Raw genomic sequence first — 21,295 nt, 5'->3', positions numbered from 1 at the left:
TGAACCAGCTCACTTCCAGGACCGCGTACAACAGATAAATGGGCATGTTGATAAGTGCATTGAGGAGGTCGACAAGAGCAAGATTAGCGATGAGAATGTTTGGAAAAGTCCGAAGCTTCTTGAAGCGAGCGATGATGCCAATAACAAGCCCATTGCCAAGCACAGAGAAGATGGACAACGTTGAAATACATGCAACCATAGAAATTATGGTGGATAGGGGTTTCACCAGGTGCATGATTCTCTAGTCACGACCAGGAAAATTACATGGCATGGTTTACATGTCTTTTTTCTCCTTATATTGTCAAAAGGTCAAACGATTATTCAAGACATACTTATTGTGGTGGAGAATACATGGTGACCAAGTGCATTTCCACTGTCTCAGCGAAGTAAATTTTAAGCGAATCGAAGTGTTACTGGCCTTTTCAATCGAGATACAAGCAGCCGTTTCTTGGAAAATGAAATTTTTGCCACTAATTGTAAAAAGCGACTATTTGTTATTTAAATAGTCTCAAAATTCGGAAATTAAAGTAAAACTGAGGTTCATTGACATCCATTTTTCTGCAGAATTAAGGCTTTTTTTTTTCAAAGAAAGGGCGTGTGATATGGGATTAGCAAATGATTATGAGTTGAATATTAACGTACTAGTGATTGAACTTTGATTGGGAAACTGATATTTAGTTCCAGCTAGTAACTGTTTATTATATTTTTATTTGCTAATTAGTTTCGGTTTTTGTTGGCTCTGACTTGGAATAAGGAAAATAATAAAAGTATTCTTTGAATAGAGTTCAAGATAAGTTTCGAACGTTTTTTTAGCAAAAATAAGTTAAAATTGAGTTAGAGCTTATCCTTAAAAATACTAAGTTTCGAAGTTTTTTTTCACTCTAACACAGCCGCTTTCTAATCCTCAAGTGGTTATTATTTTTTTATAAAAATGTCTGAGCCAATCAACTGGTAAGGAAACACACAGAATTCATGAAGAAATAATGGGAAGGCAAAACTCAAACAACGAGGGAACTAACATTAAAGATAACAGCTGCAAAGACCGTTTTCGTTTTTGAAATGAAAAAAAGAAAAGAATAAATTTATCGTACGAAAGGTCCTCAAAACGTTTAAAATCCACCATTACTGACATCAGTATTTGCATATGCGTTTAACTAACCGTGTTGTTATTATTGGTGATATTTATTTTACTCAGTTTTACGCTTTCGATTTGTTTAAATTGGATACGTTACGCATTGCACCAGAATGTCTTGGTAGAATGGGGCAAAATTATAAAACAATGCCTAACAGAACGTAACATTTGCATAAATTGGAAAGATGTGTACTTTCCGAAAGCATTGTTTTGATAAGCATTTCACTGAACGTTTTCTTAGCAACAGATGCATAAGAGTCGATAATAGTCTATTTTGTCAGCCATAAAAGATGATAAGCTCCCTTTTCCCTACGCATCCACCTAAACTGCATTTTTTGTAAATTTGCAGAGAGATGATTGGCCGCTTCAAAACACCAAACAACGAGACGTGACAAAATCTCGACTCCTAGTTATTATTTATTTTAAGACATGCACTCTTTACAAGACTACCATTTCCGTTGCAATTGGTATAACATTTTCAGGAAATCTTATCACCATAAATTTTAAACATACTTCACCAATCAAATTATCCTACAGCAAAGCTAAAACACTACATCACACTCTGGCTTTTATTTTTTTTATCATTATTAGTAAGTTGTTCCTGGTTCGAGAGACAAAGACGAGAAACTTACAACTGTTTATCCTTGTGTTTTTCTTCTTTCAACGATTTCTCTTGTACTTCATTTTTTGGTGGCGTTTTGAAGATGACCTTTGTTCTTGTCATATATGTGTACCTCCACGATGACTTCTTGTTTTGTGTTGACTCCACTAGCCGTAGGACGTTTTTCAATATTAGCCGAACTTTTCCCTTGGGAGCCATTTTGATCATTTTCTGCCCATGCCGTCTTTACAACTGGCGTTCCAGGTTCTAGCTTGTGGGTCAATAACTTCACATCATTACCCAGGCCACTCGGCTGTGGTACGTTTTCTTTGCTTGCCTCCTCATCACGCTTTTTTGTGATATTCTTGCTTGCTACAGCCTGCTTTGTAATCAGACGTCGGACGTTCTGCTCTACCCTCTCGTTTGTCTCTTGGAAGGGACTTCTTCCATAGGGATCTTTGACAAGTTGCTCTAAAGCCAAGCGAAATCTTCTTGTCCGGAAACAATAGATGACGGGATTAATTCCACTGGAGATGAAAATACTGAAGGTAACCAAAAAAGCGAGCCAGGCGTTAGTTAAATCGTTGTCCTGACGACCAGACGCTGCATACACAACGGTCTGAATGTAACACACAAGGGATGCCAGCACTGTCATGGCGACAGTTTTTGAAGCCTTGATGTCCTGTTGCAATCTGGCCTCGGCCTGGAGTTGAGACAAGTTTAGGCGTTGTCGCTGTAAAAAAAAATTTGGATAAACTTTTTCCCCATCTGAGTCCTTTTTCCCCCCCCCAACCAAAATAAAAATTCCCCTGTTTTTCGTTCACACTATCATCACCGTAGAGCATGCGCACATAACTCGAGAACGCACTAAATTCAAGTTTGGGAATTAAAGGTTAGAACTTTGCGATAATCCAGATCAGAAAAAAAAAAATCTAGAGAACTCATTGACAGAGTTCACATGGCCATTTGACGCGTCAGCTTTTCGAAAAGCCCTGTTTCCGCCGCCCACAGTACACCAAATAGCCGGCGTTTTCAGATTTTTCCACTCTTGAGACCGTTTTCGGTGACCGAAAACGCCGTTTTATTGTGGATGGTTAGCCAAACCGGAGAAAGAAGATGCGTTTCCAAATTTATCTGGATTGATGTGGACGGGACCTTAAAAAGTAAAATCGAAACAGGAGTGGAACTATAGCCCCAGTCTTGTATTTTGAAAGCATCTTTTTCCCAAATATCACGAGTGTTTAATTACTATTTTTAACCACTACGAATTATTTTTGAACCACTTTGAATGCTTTGAAGCAATAAAGATTAAGATTATTTTTATTAAAAAATGTCGTATTAGGTTGTAGTCAACTTGAAATATAAGCGAGTGTTAAAGTAAGACAATTAAGAACGATGTCATGTTCTTCCAGAGAATGAGACGAAAAGGCCTTTAGCTCATGATCACAACCCATTTAGTAGCAATTCTCGTCGTGACATGAAACAAGCTTACAACATACCTGTAATTTTCTCCGTCGCACGAAATATACTGTCAGGATACCAACAAGTACCACGGACACAACAAACAAAGCCGAGGCGGCTGCCACGAAGAGTCTCTGTTCCTTAAAGAACTGCTGACGATAATAGAACACATGAGCATGAGGTCGACATCAAAAAGAGACACGGAGGTTGATAACACCACTGCAATGCTGAACAACCACTCAAAAACAACTATGGCCATGGCTCTCTCATTCGTCTTCCAAGTGAAATACCTGAGGTCGAAGGCTACCGCCAGAAGCACGTTCACCAGTAGTACCAACATGGAGACCATATTGAGAAGTTGAGACAGTCGGTGAAGGCAAAACGACAGAATTGCCAAAGTCTTCCCCTTGAACCAGCTCACTTCCAGGACAGCGTACAAGAGGTAAATGGGCATATTGATAAGTGCATTGAGGAGATCGACAAGAGCAAGATTAGCGATGAGAATGTTTGGAAAAGTCCGAAGCTTCTTGAAGCGAGCGATGATGCCAATAACAAGCCCATTGCCAAGCACAGAGAAGATGGACAATGTTGAAATACATGCAACCATAGAAATTATGGTGGATAGTGGTTTCACCAGGTGCATGACGGCCTTGTAGTCACGACCAGCAGAAAATCATCATGGTATGAACTACAATTTCAGCTCAAGCAAAAGTACCTCTTTTTTGTCCTTATACTGTCAAAAGTTCAAACGATTATTTACGACAGACTAATTGTAGTGGAGAATCCATGGTTTGACCAAGAGCTTTTTCACTGTCTTCGCGAGCGAAGTAAATTAAAGCAAATCAAAGTGTAACTGGTCTTTTCAACCGCAATTCAAGCAGCCGTTTCTTGGAAAATGAAATTTCGCCGGTAATTATAATAAGGACGGCCAGCAAAAAGCGACTCTTTGTTATTTAAATATTCTCATAATTCGGAAATTAAAGTAAAGCTGAGGTTCATTGTCATCCATTTTTCTCCATAATTATTGATTTTGTCAAAGAAAGTGCATGTGCTGTGGGATTAGCAAATGATCACGAGTTGAATATTAACGAACTAGTTATTGAACTTTGATTGATTTTAAGTTCCAGCTAGTAACTGTTTATTATTTTTTCTTTGTTTATTAGGTCGCGCTTTTTAGTGGCTCTCACTTGGAATATGAAAAATAGTAAAAGTATGCCTGGAATAGAGTTAAAAATAAGTTTCAAACGTTTTTGAGCAAAAACAATTTAAAATTGAGTCAGAAATTATTATTTAAAATACTTTACAGTTTCCAAGTATTTTATCACTCTATTATAGCCGCTTTCTAACCCTCAAGTGGGTTTTATTTTTTTTAAATGTCTGAGCCAATCAATTGGTAAGGAAACACACAGAATTCATGAAGATATAATGGCAAGGGAAAACTCAAACAACGAAGGAACTAAAATTACAATCAATACCATGCAATAGTTTATTGGTTCCTGCAAAAAAGGATTTTCAGAAATAAAGAAGTAAGATAACAGCTGCAAAGACCGTTTTCGTTTTTGAAATGAAAAAATAAAAATAATAAATTTGTTGCACGAAAAGGTCCTCAAAGCGTTAGAAACCACCATCACTGACATCAGTATTTGTAATTGGGTTTAACTAGCCGTATTACCGACACATCTGTCAAGATATTATGATAACCATTTTCTAATTGCAAAGTCAACCTTGCAAAAAAATAATGATAATAATAAAATAAAAAATGGAAACGACACAAAGCATGAAATAACCGCGCTTATTTCAAGCTATATATGGTAATCGTATTGAACTGTGTGAAAAGATGTTATGGTGAAAAAGCTGGATCTTGAATTTCTTTTATCTTGTTTATGAGTTTATTTATCATATTTATTATTTTATGCTGCATGGATGAGGGCTTTTACGTATCAAGAAATGGCGATTATCGCGATTATTACGTATCAAGAAATGGTTTATTGAACCGGCTCAGATTCATCATCTTATCTTGTAAGCAAAAGCTTCTTGTTGTTTGTCGTGTTGAGGAAATTGAGCTGAGGGGCACCGATAATGAGTTTGTGATAATCGGAAATTGTCGCCATAGCAAATTAGTGACATGGGAGGGGGGAGTGGATAGTAGCGCATTTAGATGCTGTTATCACAGGAGTACCCAGGGAAGGAGAGATTGCGTCAATACACCTTGCGCCGGTTGTTCAAAGGGTGGATAACTCTATCTACCGGACATATAGTTAAAAGTTAAATGAAACGACGTGATAACAACAATGCGTGAAACCACTCATCGCTTATTGGTCATTGCGCACGTGAGCAGTACATGGTTCGCTTGCTAATAGGACGTTGTCATAGTAACATGGCATAAATGAGTTATAAGTTCGATGTATCTTGGGACTAATTTTGGAACCAATGTGGCGACAGGAAATTTATTGACCGTTATAAATTGGGTAAATATATCATATTGGAAGCAAAACATACGTTCAACCTGATGAAATAAAAATGATACCTTTTGCGTCTGAAAACTTGTTGTCTTGCAAGCTGAGATTATAACAATCAAACATGTCTCTTATGTTCTTTCATGAGTGTTTGTACACCTTTGAGGCAGCTGCCAGACGAATAAAATTGCATGCTACCTTGCACGACCTTTAAATACGCTGCTGAAACCTAACCACAGGAGAATATCAACGCCTTTAACAAAAGGAGGAGACTATTCTGATCAAAAAGGTATTTCCTTTGTTTTTAGCCGGTTGTTACTAACTTTATTATCACATTACACAATCTACTAACTTTACTATCACATTACACAATCTGAAATACTGTAATCGCTTTTTTCACAAACCAGCGACTGTTTCTTCATAATTTCATCATTTAGAGACATGGCATGTTTTCATTACAAAGGCAAAAATTTGCATCACAGCGAGTTTTCTGGATTTAAGTTCTGTCCAGTAGGGAAAAGCAGTTTCAGTTCAGCAAATCCATTTACCGGAAATGTTTCCAACTTTAAAAAGTGACTAAGTCTCCTTTTGTTTTTACAATACTCAGTTGGTACACTATAAAAATTGATGAGGCAGAGAATTGGCTAGACCCCTGATAGGTATATGTAGTTTTGATTAGGGGCTCGTCATGCTCGGAGAAAGATAAACGGCAAAGATGTCTGAATTTATACCCGGGCTAGGATATCAAAAAAGCTAAATTTTTATTGCCATAACCACCCTTTGCATACCTGCATGTCCTTTCATAATATCTAATTAGCTACTTGGTGTTTTTTTCCCTCAGTTAACAATTTGAACGAAATTTGAGGACAAAGTCGTAAAAACCTGGGAGTTTGTTTTCAATTACTAATGAAAAATCTTTGCCGTATAAGTTTATAGTCTAGATAAGAGGTTTTTTTCTATTTCGCCCACAAAACAGCATTATATTCAATTTCAAATTCAATTTTGAGGTGTCTTCCTTTTTCACAGAAATCAATTTCGCGATGAAGAAAGCCGCGGTGATCCTGTTTCTTTATGCACTGCAACTGTTTTTGTCAACCGTAGTGGATGGTCGACACTTCCATGGGAAGAGAACAACAACTCGTCGTGCAAAGGTCTTAATTCTCGGGGCAGGTGTTGCAGGGTTAGTAGCTGCAAAAACTCTGGAAGAAAAAGGCATAAAGGACTTCTTGATTCTGGAGGCTCAAGACTACATTGGAGGGCGTTTTAAACAAAGATCATTTGCCGGCGTAAAGCTTGAAGAGGGTGCAAACTGGATTCATTATGCGGATGATAAGCCAAACCCTTTGTGGGAGCTGAAACTGAAGCACAATCTTCGAGGGATTTTCACTAATTATAGTGATGTTATCATACGGTAAGATTGCCTATTTTCTTTATGCTTGAACTGACTTATTACGTAATAAAATTGTACTTTTAATTTTACTCTTGTCCTCGCGCGCTTCGATTAGTTTTGTAACAAGTCGCGGGGGCAAGCAATTTTGTAAATTTTATACTTAAAAAGAACGCTTAAAAAAAGTTGAAGTCAATTTTTCCCGTATTTTGGAGTTTGCTGCTTTTATTTAGAGCGAAATTGTATCATGATATACTACTATGGTTGAAGTAACCTTCGTCCTGAAATACCAATTTTAAATGACTTAGACATCTAGAGAGGGCTAACAACTAAAATTAGGCAATTGCGTCTTATCTGTCGGCCAGTCGGGTCGTCCTGTCCTCTCCCGTCCCGTCGGTCGGTCGGTCCACGTCCCTGTCCCGTCCGTCCCCCCGTGAATTAATCACTTCCCAAATTAACGTGTTCTGCTTATGTTAATATTATGTTAAATGCCAACAGGAATGAAAAAGGTGAACACATCACAGACCAAAAACTACTGAAACAGTTTTCTGAAGCCGAAGAAAAGCTTATTGAATTATCAGAAGTAAAATCTAAAGATCAGCGACCCGATATGTCTGTCAGGGCGGCGCTATCAAGTGTGGGATGGAAGCCGGACACTCCAGCTAAGAGGGTCATTGAATACTCTGTTCTGGACTTTGAGTTTGCTGAACGGCCAAAGATGGATTCTTTTATGGGATTTGAGCGCCGTTCACTCGACTTCTTTGTCGCTGACTTACGTGGTTATGGAAGTATCTTTCTAAAGATGGCGGATAAATTCAAGGACAGAATTCTTCTGAATAAAGTTGTGAAATCAATTTCCCACTCCCGTTATGGTGTCAGAGTTACTACCGTTGATGGCGAGTCTTTCAGAGGGGAATATGGACTGTGTACGTTCAGCACTGGCGTCCTCGCCAGTGACTCCGTCGTCTTCTCGCCAAGTCTTCCTCGATGGAAAGTGGAAGCCATAAGCAAGATTCCACTGGCCTACTACACAAAGATTTTCATCAAGTTTCCTTACAAATTCTGGGATAGTCACGAGTTTATCTTGTACGCTCACCGTATAAGGGGTTATTACCCAATATGGATGGATATAGAAGCACGTGACATTTTGCCAGGTTCAGCCATCTTGCACGTGACTGTCACAGGTGAAATGAGTCTAAGGGTCGAAGGTCAATCAGAATCTGAGACGCTGAAAGAAATCATGGCAGAGCTGAGGAAGGTTTATGGTCCAAACATTCCAAACGCTGAAGGTAAACATATTATTTAACATGCCACGATGATTTTTAATTGTTATTTCATGTTTCACTCATACAATAGTTTAAAGTACCTTTATTTTGCCATCATCATCAATCTTTTCATTACCGTTGTCATCACCCATCATCGTCATAAACACTAATACCAACACTTCTATCAACATCATCATCATCATCATCATCATCATCATCATCATCATCATCATCGTCGTCGTCGTCGTCGTCGTCATCATCACCATCATTCATTAGCAGCAGCAGCACCACTACCACCACCATAATCATCATTAGAACTGACTATCACAGTGACAATGGCAATTACAACCATTATCAGTAGCACTGCTTTGGTAGGAAACAGAGGAAACGATGTCGCCTGCCAATTTTGTACACTACCACTGAAAATATTTAATGCTAGTAACATTTTTTTCCCAAATCCAGATATATTCTATAGCAAATGGTCCAAAAACCCATTCGTCCGTGGATCCTATCCAAACGCCGAAGTAGGTAGCACCCCTGCGGATTTTCATAACTTGGGAGGCAAGCTTGGAAAGCTTTTCTTCGCCGGCGATGCTGTTGATCCACACTGGTGGGGATTTGCACAGGGCGCCTACTTCACTGGGGAAAAGAAAGCAACGGAAATTGTGCAGTGCATGAAAGGGAACTGCGAAGCTTTCTGGCCAAAGGGAAACGTTTTGCAAGAGGTTTACATCAGCCCTTGAAGTACCAGATTGGCGTGTAGGTATAAGGGACATTGATTTCTTCGTAATAATTTAATAGACTTGTTGGCAGTTTTAAGGTCTAAATCTGTGTTATAAGGTTATAGACGTCAAATAATGGTATATTAAGATGGTTATAAAAGGAAAATAAATCTCTTACTGCTTGGAAGATTGGATTTTTCACAATAGTTATTAGAGACTTAATGTTGGTAATAACAAGTTGTAAACTATGTCGAATAAAAAACTGGCAGAAGTGTGATGCCTCCTTGATTTTTGTTTGTCTTTTTTTTTATGGGAGAGTTTGAGAAAAAAAAAAAAAAAAGAGAGAAAAAAAAGAGAAAAAAAAAAAAAAAAAAAAAAAAAAAAAAAAAAAAAAAAAAAAGAAAAACGACAAAAAAAGGCAAAGGTGGGAGGGGAGTGCCCACCACCACCATACATATATACCCTACCTCGAATTACCACACAAGTTACACTTGGAGTGCATAATAATTATGTACTTTAATCAGTAGATAGGCAATTCATCTCGTTGAGTCTTATTTGCGGGGGTATTCTGCAATTCATGCTCACTGAATTATTCCATGTACATTGTGGCCATGAACATCCCAAAGCACATTTTGGTCTACGCCTGTTTTTTCTTTTCTCAGATTTTTACTAATTTTTACAAAGTTGAAGGACCCACTACGATTGTAAGGCCGTAGTGGTTTTTATATAATACATATTATAAAGGGGGTTCAATTTCCATATTTCGGCCTGCACCAGCTCTTAATCCACATTTTCTTATACTCGAGTTTTTATAGTATTACATTTAAGCTTTTTTATATCAGCTTTGATTCTCTGGCCTCTAAGTTTTTCAACTTGAATCTCAACCCAACAGCGGTCTTAGTCATCTTTTTCGTATCTGTTAATTGGGTTGGTCTGTCCGTCTACGCAAGTCTGTTTTTAAAAAGAAAAGAGGCGCTAAGGAAAGGAAATTTTTAGAAAAATGAAGTCGGCTTTCATGACTTTAATCTTTCTAATGGAAATCCCATTGAACCTTTCCTGTACGCTTTTATCAACGTTTAGCGCGTACTACTTTGTTGTAAAAAGCATCACGTGTTAACCACAATAGACTGACGCAAATTATAACTTATAATGTGAACCGAAACAGGCAAACCAAACACTTCCAAGACTAAGATAATAATGAAAACTTGTTTTTAAAATGCTTTTAAAAATCATTTAAAAGAAACCGTATTTTCATGCACCATTTGACAGCTCCTAAATGTATTACGTGGTTAACATAAAAAAGACTGACGTCTATTATGCGATAACAACTCAAATGCTTTTAAGAGTAAGATAATTAAAATGATTTTATCAGGGCAAACAATATATTACTTTTCCATAAGATTCATTTAGCAAAAAGGTGCAAACCAACAAACCTAATAAACGTGCTGTAAGCCGGTCCTATTAGGTCTTTATTTGTTCTTTTAAAATATTGACTAAACATCTACACGTCGCGAGTACTCCGGTACATGGCTTCATTTGCTTATCATTTAACTGGAAATAAACCGTCGATTTTCCTTCTACAGCTTTAATATTCTTTCGTCTATTAGCCTATATCATCTATATTGCTGTTACAGAAATGGGGGAGTGCTGCATGCTTTCATCATTTTTGACAAATGCGTTTTTCTTTTTTTTTAATATTTTTTCCAGAAAAAAAAACCGTAATGATTTCCATTTGAATAATTTTTATGGCAGGTGCAAATGGCTGCTAGTTTTATTTTTGGTTTTCGCTGTAAATATTAAAACAGATTTGATTAATACTTTTTAGCAGATTAAATAAAACGTGGTAAATGAAAAGTAATCCTAACTACTTCCACACGCAAGGGAGTGAGGGAAGAGAAAAAAGTACAGGTTTAATGACAGACATACATCATTTTTATTTTCTGTCAAGGTAGCTGATGGTTTTCATTAACATGTTTTAGATTTAGTTTCCTCTCGATAATTTAAAATCAACGTAACTTGTAATTCATCAAGAATAGGAACAAATTTAACAGCAGTCGGATCAAACCAATGAATTATATATAGTGACGCAAGTAGGAAAACTGCGATCCACTTATGAGGGGAAATGTAGATCTATATATATTTTTTATAAAAAATGTGAAATGAAAACCGGCGGAACTAATGATATTACTTATTTTGAAAGGTGCCAGAGAGATCTTCAAATATTAGATACGAAGCTTAATTGCTGGGATGAGGCAATTTGTACGTAATTATGCATTTTTATTGGTGGCACAGGATTAGAAGGCGACAAAACTGTGAGCTATCTCAAGTTACAAGATTATAAAGCAGTGATATCGTGGAAGAAACATCTCCAATCATAGCCAGTCAAATCTATTCCCAGACGATTTATATCCTTAAATTTTCGTGAACAAAGTGGCAATTCAGTCAGAGACATTCTGAGTCAGTGGTTGTGGAGTTAAAGGGCAGCAGATATGAATGACACGACGCCTTACTACAACGGATCGAAGAATTCTTCCAAAAATGATTTGCTATCAACAAATGACATCGTCACTTTTTCAGCCATCGTCAAGCTCTTGATGTGTGCCATTGTGGCAGTGGTGTCCTTGGTTGGAAACACCATCGTCATCTTTGTGGTTTTTACAACCAAGAAAATGCAAACCAACATTTATTTGTTCATAGTGAACATGAGCGTAAGCGATTTGCTATACACGGTGATCGCAATTCCGCCTCTAGTCACTGGTATTTTAGGGCACCCCTTTTCCATTCGTGGTCATTTGGGAACATTCATTTGCAAATTCATTAACGGTATGGCTTTTGGCCTAATCGCCAGCTCTGTCCTGACACTAGCAGCCATATCGTGTGATCGCTTCTTCGCCATCGTATTTCCACTGAGGAAACTAAAGGCCCAGGCTTATCTCAAATGGTCCATTGCTTCAATCTGGATCTGCTCTGCCTTGGTCATATCGCCGATGCTGTATGCAATGCGCCTGTATGAAGATGACAATTCCTCTTACTGCTACGAAGACTGGTCGCCATATTTTGACTCGAACAAGGCGTCACAGACATACAGTGTTGTATTATTTATAGTTATCTACCTAATTCCCTTCATAACCATGTTAATATTGTATTCTCTTATTTCCCACTTCTTGTGGTTTCGTAAAATCCCTGGCAATGGTAATGAAACCACTAGGCGACGTGTAATGACCAGTCGACGCAAAGTCATTCGAATGCTTATAACAATCGTGTTGTGTTTTATTCTCTGTTGGTTGCCTCTACAAATCGTAACCTTTTCAGTTTTCTTTGGCAACATTGAATTGCCTTTGGAATTTTTCTTTGTAAGTGAGTTCCTGATAAGGGCAAACGGGGCTGTTAATCCCGTCATATACGCCGTGTTTAACGAAAATTTCCGTAGTGGATTCAAGCGTTTTCTTTGCTGTACAGCTCCATCCAATAACCACTCTGCAGTGACTGGAAATGCGCTCTCTGTTACAAGCTCTAAACATTCAAACTACGTCAGTGGTAGAAGAAAATTATTACAGAAAGAAAGTGAACTTTAGATTAGCCTAAATAATTTATTAAAAGTACGAAAAAATCTTCTTATAAATTGAACTACGCACATTGAGTTCAAAAAGTTACTCGTATATAAATATACTTGAAAATGTAAATATATGTGAAAGCAACAAAAAATATACAATCAGTAAGTGCAAATATTTCTTGTTCATCATGGTGGTCGCTGTTAATAAACTGCTTCAAGATCAATGTGTAATTTTTCTTCAAACTATCCAGTAAACGTTAACATATAAATGATGGGGATTAAAGGCGGTTGCAAACGATGACACATTTTGGCGGACACATTGTTGCTCATAATGTTTTCTTGGGCGAGCAAACGGGGAAACATTTGTTGCGGACACAAGATGCTTCTGAAAGAAGTTAGATGCATTTTCTGTGTCTCGGACACAAATTTTGTGTCCGTGTCCGCAACAATTGTTGCGCTCACGGGCAAAAATTGAGGCATTTGTGTCCGCAACAATGTGTCTGCAACATCGGGTCGCTCGTTTGCCACCACTCGATCAAAGTAAACTAGTATCGAATCCCAACTTGTACCACAGGGAGACTAAAACTATGGAGACTAAAAACTGCATATTTATTTAAGAGCGTAAAAGGCGAAAAAGAAAGCGAGTCACTCTTAAATTACACTTTACAAGATCAAAAATTTACAAAATTCTACATTTCGTCATGTCCGTATATTTATCAATTGAGTAATTTAATACACTTGTTTATGTTTCCATTCTAAAGTTTTAAAGCTTGTACGTGTTCTTGCATTTAATTCTTAGTACGTACATCAAGGACACAAAAACTTAAGTGAAATACTTGATAAACATTTATTTATGAATACTAACGATAAACAAAAAGTGCTAAAAAAGCTACTAAATAGTAAGTACTGAAGTAATCCTAAAATTGAGGTAATGTGGGGGATTAAATGACAAGCCTTCTCCCATAATGATGCAAAGTTAACTCTTGTATTCGCCGTATAAAGTAAATAAACGTACCAGTATTTGCATTACATTTTTAAAAGCTTTTTACATTAAAGGCCTGCTTTTCACATTAATGACCCTAATACAAGCTAAACAAGAGTCCATACAAACATTGGGAAGCAAACACATTACAATGGACCGCTTTTTATTGTTGTTATGCGAATGTCAGTTTTAACACACTTTGGACTTTTTTCTGGTATTTATTTTTTTAAGAAGGGGGCTACATACACATTAAAGAAAATCCTTTCGAATTCAATATGCAGAGGTTCGAATACTGTCCATGGGTAACTATATGTGTGTACGGCGCTTCCTTTGAAGTGGATTTTTAATACTTCTTTTTTCTTCGCTGATTGTGTTTAAAAGTAAGAAGGGAAAATTAAAATAAAATAGCAAAAACATCGACTTGCTCAATTAAAAGGTAATCATCGTTTTAACAGCCCGCCATCTCAAAAAAAGATCTCCAAGAGTGCTTTTCAAATATTATATTAAAGCTTTTATCGATAAATTGGCCTCATTGTACAAAAAAGGAAAATCAATAACAAGTGTTCCGGCAAGGCAAGTATTCCGCACCAGCGGTTTTTGTCCGGCAAATACGCTGATTGAAAGGGTATTGGATTTTAACGCACAACTAAAGATAAAATGCCTTTACCCCCGTCCCCTCTAAGTTCAGTAAGCACATAGCTATTATTTATTGTTTTCAACCAAGATTTGGCAAACATTTTGGGGCGTAAAATGTAAATGTATGTAATTAATACCCTACACAGAGAGCTCGGGAGCTCGTTAAGACGTGTACGTGCATCAGGTCGAATTGGAATTTGGAGTGTTGGTTTTTGTGGAGGGAGGAAACCGGAGAACCCGGAGAAAACCCTCGGAGCAAGGACGAGAACCAACAACAAACTCAACCCACATATGGCACCGGGCCGGAATCGAACCCGGGCCACATTGGTGGGAGGCGAGCGCTCTCACCACTGCGCCATCCCGTGCTCCCCATCAGGTGATCATTTTTAAGTGGCCTCAGCGACATTGTTTGATTTACTGTTCGAGTAAATTGGTCGCTAGGCACTTCTGAAACCGTTTCAATAGTAGCTACGATTATGAAAAGCGCTTTTGATGCGCCATTAATGGGCATATTTAATCCTAGCGGTCTTTGTTTCTTAAACATTTTCCGTCATTGCCGCCATCAATCTAAAGATGTCTTTCTCAGTCTTTGAATGATGCAGTGTTCACAGACACATAGACATGCAGGTAAGTAAAAAAATATGATGTGTCTCAATCTGATTGCTTACATTAGTAAAGGTTGACAACAGCCTGGTGTAGTTTGTAGGCCGTCAGTCTGTAGAACTGGATTCAGGAGCTCCAGTTCCAGACGGACCATGCACTTGTCACTCGTGAGCCTCACTTATACCGACGTGCCCTGCGAATTTCTAAAATATAGTCATATATTTCACCCATTTCTTGAACAATACTACTTGCAATGAACAAAACTTGAAGTTCTTGCTGGCTTGGTTTGTATGGCATGTTTTACTAAAAAGAACTGTTTTTGAAGAACTGTTGAACTGTTAAACCAACTGTTAAACTCTAATGAGTGCTTAGTTGCCAAGTAACTCCCTTGTCATCTCAAAAGAACCCAGTTAACCCTACTGTTACTCACTCCTAAAATCGAGTGACTCTACTACTACAGTCAATGAGCTTGGGGTGTATATGTAAAACTCTTTCAGTTCCAGTCTCGATTTTTCATGCAGTTCCCTCTTTTGATTGTTACACATAAAGACTTTATTTCAATGGGACTTCAAAGAATTTGGTGGTAAAAAATTAAGGAGATATCTCCTTTAGTTGCAAGTGTATTTATACTGACAATAGTTCCCGTAGTCTGCTAAATAGTGTGCTTACTTATATAAGTATGACACAAGCTCCCGCAGTTGAAGGTTTTAAGTATGGGATAATTGGTATTCTAGGCTCCCGTTCATGTGTCTACAATAGAACATTCAAAACGGAAAAACACAAAAAATATATCAGCACATCTTTCCATAAACGCCTGGAGGTAAAATGCTACAAAAAAAAACAAACACAATGAAACACTTGTAACAAGGATAACCGACAACTTGAAACTAAGGAAACCAACTAATTGTTCCTTATAAGATGACGCATGTCGTGACCTGTGCTACGAAATTGACGACATAGTAAACAAGTAACTGGGGTTACAATGTTCTAAGGAGCAAGTGCAGTAAAGTGCACCAAATACAAATGAATCCAAGTTTGCGAGGAGCAGGAGTTGAATGAGTCAATGCTTCAGTCTTTAGGGTAAATTTTTTGTTAATCGAGGCGTTAACGATAGAAAAGTTTGAAGTCCCATTCAGTATATTATATCCATTTTAATTGTTCTAAGAACACTTTATTTTGAATAATGAACACGAACAAAGAAGTGACAACATTGTGGTTAACGTGACTGAATAAAATTATATGCGATACTGAGTTTTGGTCCCGGTCGAATGGTCAATCTGTAAACAACGCTATACCAGTTACGCTCATAAGCACGGCATCTGGCAAAACTACGTTTTATTTGTCAAAAAGCGTTTTGCAAACAAAATATAATTGGCCTTCAGAAACCCGAGCCGTTATATGTTTTGCAACCACATCTGCGAGGAACTCATTTCTTATCCCCATCGACGTTTTTGGAGTGGATTTCTCTGTTGAAATAATCGAGCTTGTCTAGCTTGATGGCCAACCAACATTCGAACAAGATGCAAACATTAAAGTACAAGGTTAAATAGAAGAATTATATATTCTTGTTATACGGTAAGATACGTTTATTCTAATAATGTTAATGTCAAGCTTTAGCGGCCAATGGCGCAGAATCATAGCTAATGTCAAAACTAACGTTAACACAAAGTCACGAATCAAATTTCTCTCACGGACACTTTCAAATTACTCTAATTTAAAGCAACTCGCTATGACGGTTTTAAGGGGTCCTAATATGGTGTATAGATACCTATACCATTCAACTCGCAGAAGTGGAATTTCTTATTTTATTTAGTAAAGTAAAGCGCCAAAGTACTTTACTCAGAAATAAAAAGCCAAAGTGATTTCGGTGCTTTAGCAATACTCGTTAGTTTTTCAAATCTCGTTTGTTTTACACGTGTTCTATATATTTATCAATAGTAAACAGTAAAGGAATTCTTAGTGCAACAACTTTGAGCTCTTTCATGTTATAAATTTAGTTCCCTTACGTACATCATAAGACAATTGTTTCGGTGAACAGTTCCAAGCGGAACCTGTTATCCAAATTAAGAGGAGTCTTATAGAGCCTAAGCAAAGGCAAGAATCTTCTAGAAAGGTTTTCATGATGCTACACAAGTCACACAGCAATGATTTCATTGTGTAGAGCGCAAGCCGCTATTTAAAAAGTACACAGGACTTGTTGTACATATTCTCAGATACAGTAATTTTGTATCTTTCTTCTTCATTGATTGCTGTAGACTGACAACCTAAAGGTCGAAGATTATTTTTTAATGTATATAGCCAAAGAACGGTTCTCGAATTATTTCACAATTTTTGCCCTGGCTTTTGTTCGTTAGTGTTTACTGACATATAAACCAGTTTGTTACATTCAAATAATTTTTGTTAACACCTTTTAACTACATCTAAATTTACTATCTCTAGAATCACAGTTATCACAGTAAAACCATTAATCCCAAAGATTTTTGCACTTCCGAAAGTTTGTAGTGCATTAAGAATTAGCAGGTGCTTTTTTTGTAAAAGGGAATCAATCATGCATATATAATGCGATTTCTCACATTTCCTAAAACCTGGTATATATATTTTTCCTTGCAGATGATGGATAATTTTGATAGTCATCAAGATGTTCGTGGGCGTGGAACAAGTCTTAGTTCTGTAATGGGGTACAGCACTCCAGAAAGCGAGTTCTCTCTTCCATTCGAAGATAACTTGGCTTATCTACTCCATGGCTATCGGACTACAGAGAACAGAGCGTTTAATGACAACACAAGAAAAAACGCTGGAAGCCTGGATTCCATAGAAGAAGTCATAAAGGAACTGAAGCAAATAAAGATAAACAAACTCCAACAATGTCAACAAGAAGAAGTAGAAGAGATTCGGTCGTTGACACCACTACACGTTGCAGCAGCAATGGGTGATGCGCCTGCAGTTCGAAGGCTTGTGAGTGAAAGTGACTATGATGTAGATGCAACTTCAGTTGGACAGCGGACACCACTGATAATGGCATGCTCTTCAGGCCATTCAGATACCATTCGCGCTTTGGTTCATCTTGGTGCGAATGTCAACGCTCGCAGTAAAAGCGGAATGACACCGTTGATATTAGCTTCTATAAATGACGATAACAACGCGATCCGGCTTCTTGTTAAAAGAGGAGCGAGAGTTAAAGAAAGAAGCGTCCTGGGTCAGACAGCTCTACATTTCGCTGCATCTCTTGGCAGTGCAAACGCAGTACGGGAGCTTTTAAAGAGAGGAAGTGATCTGGAGATGAAGACAAATGAAGGCTGTTCACCATTGCATTTAGCAGTTCTAAATGGGCAGCAAAACACTATTGAAGAGCTAGTAGAAAGCGGCAGTGACCTCGAGGCAAAGGACCAACATGGATATTCTCCGATGCATTATTTAGTTTTCTCCGGAAAGGCTCACATAGCAAAGATTCTTCTTGATAAGAACGCTGACGTCAATGCAAAGGACCACCATGACTTCACACCAATGCATTTTACAGCACAGACGAATTGCGTTGAAGTTGGTCAGGAACTCATAAAACATGGCGCCAAAGTAAACGCTCAGGCTAAAGATGGGATTACGCCTTTGATGATTGCAGCATATCATGATAACAAACAGGTCGGGAGTTTGCTGGTAAGCAGTGGTGCAAAACGTAATGCAAGGCATCACACTGGGAAGACAGCTCTCCATTTTGCCGCTCTTAAAGGTAATGTCCAGGCAACCAAGTTTCTTATCGATAAAGGTGCTGATGTTGGTGCAGTCGATAACAGTGGTAACACACCATTACATCGCGCTGCACAACATGGACGACACAGGACTCTCAAGCTTCTCCTCCAAGCAGAAAGTGTGGCAGATGGCAAGAATAACAAGAGGTTAACACCGTTAATGATTGCTTCAAACAACGGTCATCTTAAGTGCTGCAATTATCTCGTTAAAGCTGACGCTGATCTGAATTTGTGTCATCACACAACTGGAAATACCAGTCTTCATTTTGCTTCTGAAAGAGGTCATTCACAAGTTGTTTCGTTACTGCTAGAAAATGGTGCTGATGCGGCTGTAAAAGATAAATGGGGCCTCACAGCATTGCACAGAGCTTCCAAAAATGGTCATCTGGAAACAGTCCACTGTTTGGTGCTAAGTGGAAGCGATCCGAACTGTCAGGACACTTGGGGATACACACCTTTACATCGCTCAGCCGAGAATGGACATGCTGACACAACTACATTCCTTATCGACCATGGATCTCTGGTCTCTGCTACAGACAAATGGCACTTTACGCCACTTCATCGAAGCGCTGGCAATGGCCATGTCAACACTGTTCGAATCTTGTTACTACACGATAGCGAGATACACGCTCTAGATCTCTGGGGATACACACCGCTTCATCGCGCTGCAGAGAGAGGGCATACGGGCACTGCCAAAGTGTTGATTAGAAGCGGAAGTAACGTTCGTGCGATTGATTTTCAAGGTTTCACTCCACTGCACAGGGCTGCACAGAATGGGCACAAAGAGACAGTGCAGCAGTTACTTAAAGAGGGAAGTGATATTAAAGCCAGGACATACGCTTTAACCTTGTCGTCTGCAAGCGTAAAATCTGCAACAGCTTCCTCGACACTCGACTGTGACACGAACAAAGGTTGCAGCCAGGACGGTCATACGTCGCTGCATTTAGCTTCACAAAATGGTCAACGGGAAACAGTCGAGTTGCTCTTGAGAGAAGGCGCTGATCTACACGCTCTTGATCACTGGAACTACTCCCCATTACATAGAGCATCCGAAAATGGTCACACTCCTGTTGTGGAGTATTTAATTCTGCAAGGAAGCAACATTCATGGCACGGACAAATGGGCAAACACTGCTTTACATCGGGCGGCCCAAAACGGACATACAAGTACTGTTGAATTTTTGTTGGCCCATCGTGCAAATTCACACGCAGTGGACCAAAGTGGGTTAACAGCCCTGCATTGTGCTGCTAAGTATGGCCACAAAGACACAGTCCAAGCCTTGATCGTGAATGGAGGAAGCAACATTCACGCCAAAGATCAATGGGGTCATACACCTTTGCACCGCGCTGCTCAGAATGGCCACACAGAAGTCGTAGAATGTCTTATTCGGCATGGAAGTGACGTGGATGCGTCAAATAAAGAGAAAGCAACGTCGCTGATTCTCAGCGCTTATGGCGGCTTCGTGAACACTTGTCGCGTTTTGATTGACAATGGTAGCACCGTCAATGACGCAATGAACAAAGGACACACAGCTCTTCATCTTGCTGCGCAAAATGGCCACGCGGACACTTGCGAACTAATAGCGACACACGGAGGAGATGTACACGCTAAGGACTTTTGGGGATACACGCCATTACATCGGGCAGCTCACAACAACCACAAGGAAGCGATCGAGGCTTTGTTGACACACGGTAGTGATGTTACATCAGCGGACAAGTTTGAGTTTACAGCTTTACAGCGTGCTGCACAGAGGGGTCATAGAGAGTCCATGGAACTTCTTACATCCTATACAGTCGTTAAAATGAGGAGGTACAGCTCATTGGACCGTCCTAAAAATAGACATGTGCACTTTGAGAAAGTGGACTCCGACTGTAACACTTGTCGAATGATGGGTCTCTATACCATAACCGAAGACACAGATGAAGACGAATCCCGAGGAAGGAACAGCCGACAAAGATTTCAGACAATGTAGTGACATTCGAGACCAAACTTCCTTTCTTGAAGAGCTGTTCACTTCTTTAAAATGTACTCATTGCATAAGTTTGACTCGCATCCGCTCGCGTAAAAGGTAACGACGCAGTTATTTCAGAAAAGATCGTAGTTTCACAGGTCATCAGTGGCCCATAATGAAAGAGGTTATTAGTCAAATCACAGGCTTACCATCCTATGTTTGTGAGGACACAGCATCCTATTTTTCTTTCTCACTTTCTATTGTATTTTCAGGCTCTCTTTTTCCGACCATCGTTTTTTCTTCTCTCTACTCTTTTTTTTTTTTTTTTCCTACCCACTTCACTCTCAAAATTTCACTTCATTCTTTACTTCTTTCCTTTCTTCAAAATTTCACCCCTTTACAAACACACAACATCACTCCATTTTCTTAATTCTACCCCTTTTCATACTACTTTTTTACCTCATATCTCTACCTGCTTATTCTTTCCTCTTACATCATCTTTTTTTACTTCAAAACTAATCTTTTTCTCTTAGGTGTCACTTCATTCATCTTTCGTGACTTATCGCAAATATTATAAAAAGCGTGGAGTTCTTTGTTCGCTGTCGTATGCTCCCTTCGGGCATTCCTCTTACGTCGACGTAATATGTACACGCATGTCGGTGAGCCGAGATCGATGGTCCCCATCTTGTCAGTGTTTCCCATCTCCTAGAGCTTAACATTTCATCACCTGACACTTTTTGAGGGACAGTAAAGAAAATCTGTCGAGGGTTCAAAGTACTAATGTTCACTGTAAAATTTCAGCA

The 21,295-nt window shown here is 38.7% G+C and overlaps 3 protein-coding genes and 1 long non-coding RNA gene across 6 annotated transcripts in view; 3 read left to right on the top strand and 1 right to left on the bottom strand.

Moving 5' to 3' along the window:
- LOC144667471 (uncharacterized) overlaps window positions 1-21,295 on the bottom strand; it is a 116,624-nt gene that overhangs the window by 45,254 nt on the left and 50,075 nt on the right. The window lies entirely within an intron of this gene.
- Window positions 6,684-9,081, top strand: LOC144627926 (uncharacterized). Its single transcript, XM_078485951.1, has 3 exons — window positions 6,684-7,061; window positions 7,536-8,326; window positions 8,765-9,081. Exons 1-3 carry the CDS (start codon window positions 6,691-6,693, stop codon window positions 9,043-9,045), a joined length of 1,443 nt encoding a protein of 480 aa, XP_078342077.1. The 5' UTR covers window positions 6,684-6,690; the 3' UTR covers window positions 9,046-9,081.
- On the top strand, window positions 11,514-12,650 carry LOC144627928 (QRFP-like peptide receptor). Its single transcript, XM_078485952.1, has one exon. It carries the CDS (start codon window positions 11,514-11,516, stop codon window positions 12,597-12,599), a length of 1,086 nt encoding a protein of 361 aa, XP_078342078.1. The 3' UTR covers window positions 12,600-12,650.
- Window positions 14,761-20,658, top strand: LOC144667455 (uncharacterized). 3 transcript variants are annotated; one of them, XM_078528872.1, is made up of 2 exons: window positions 14,761-14,822; window positions 17,409-20,658. In XM_078528872.1, exons 1-2 carry the CDS (start codon window positions 14,817-14,819, stop codon window positions 20,511-20,513), a joined length of 3,111 nt encoding a protein of 1,036 aa, XP_078384998.1. In that variant the 5' UTR covers window positions 14,761-14,816; the 3' UTR covers window positions 20,514-20,658. The 3 variants fall into 3 exon arrangements, with proteins under 3 accessions (XP_078384998.1, XP_078384997.1, XP_078384999.1); XM_078528871.1 differs by lacking the exon at window positions 14,761-14,822 and adding an exon at window positions 16,089-16,339; XM_078528873.1 differs by lacking the exon at window positions 14,761-14,822 and adding an exon at window positions 16,089-16,373.

This window comes from Oculina patagonica, chromosome 10, assembly GCF_052425735.1.
Source record: "Oculina patagonica isolate OP01 chromosome 10, crgOcupat, whole genome shotgun sequence".
NCBI classification, from domain to species: Eukaryota; Metazoa; Cnidaria; class Anthozoa; order Scleractinia; family Oculinidae; genus Oculina; species Oculina patagonica.
This window is presented reverse-complemented; position numbering and strand designations above follow the sequence as displayed.

Excerpts from the sequence above, each read along its gene's own strand:
- LOC144627926 (XM_078485951.1), top strand. The coding sequence starts at position 6,691 with ATGAAGAAAGCCGCGGTGATCCTGTTTCTTTATGCACTGCAACTGTTT. Across the intron at positions 7,062-7,535 it reads TATAGTGATGTTATCATACG|GAATGAAAAAGGTGAACACA; the intron begins GTAAGATTGCCT and ends AAATGCCAACAG. Across the intron at positions 8,327-8,764 it reads AAACATTCCAAACGCTGAAG|ATATATTCTATAGCAAATGG; the intron begins GTAAACATATTA and ends TCCCAAATCCAG.
- LOC144627928 (XM_078485952.1), top strand. The coding sequence starts at position 11,514 with ATGAATGACACGACGCCTTACTACAACGGATCGAAGAATTCTTCCAAA.
- LOC144667455 (XM_078528871.1), top strand. The coding sequence starts at position 16,295 with ATGGCCAACCAACATTCGAACAAGATGCAAACATTAAAGTACAAG. Across the intron at positions 16,340-17,408 it reads TGCAAACATTAAAGTACAAG|ATGATGGATAATTTTGATAG; the intron begins GTTAAATAGAAG and ends TTTTCCTTGCAG.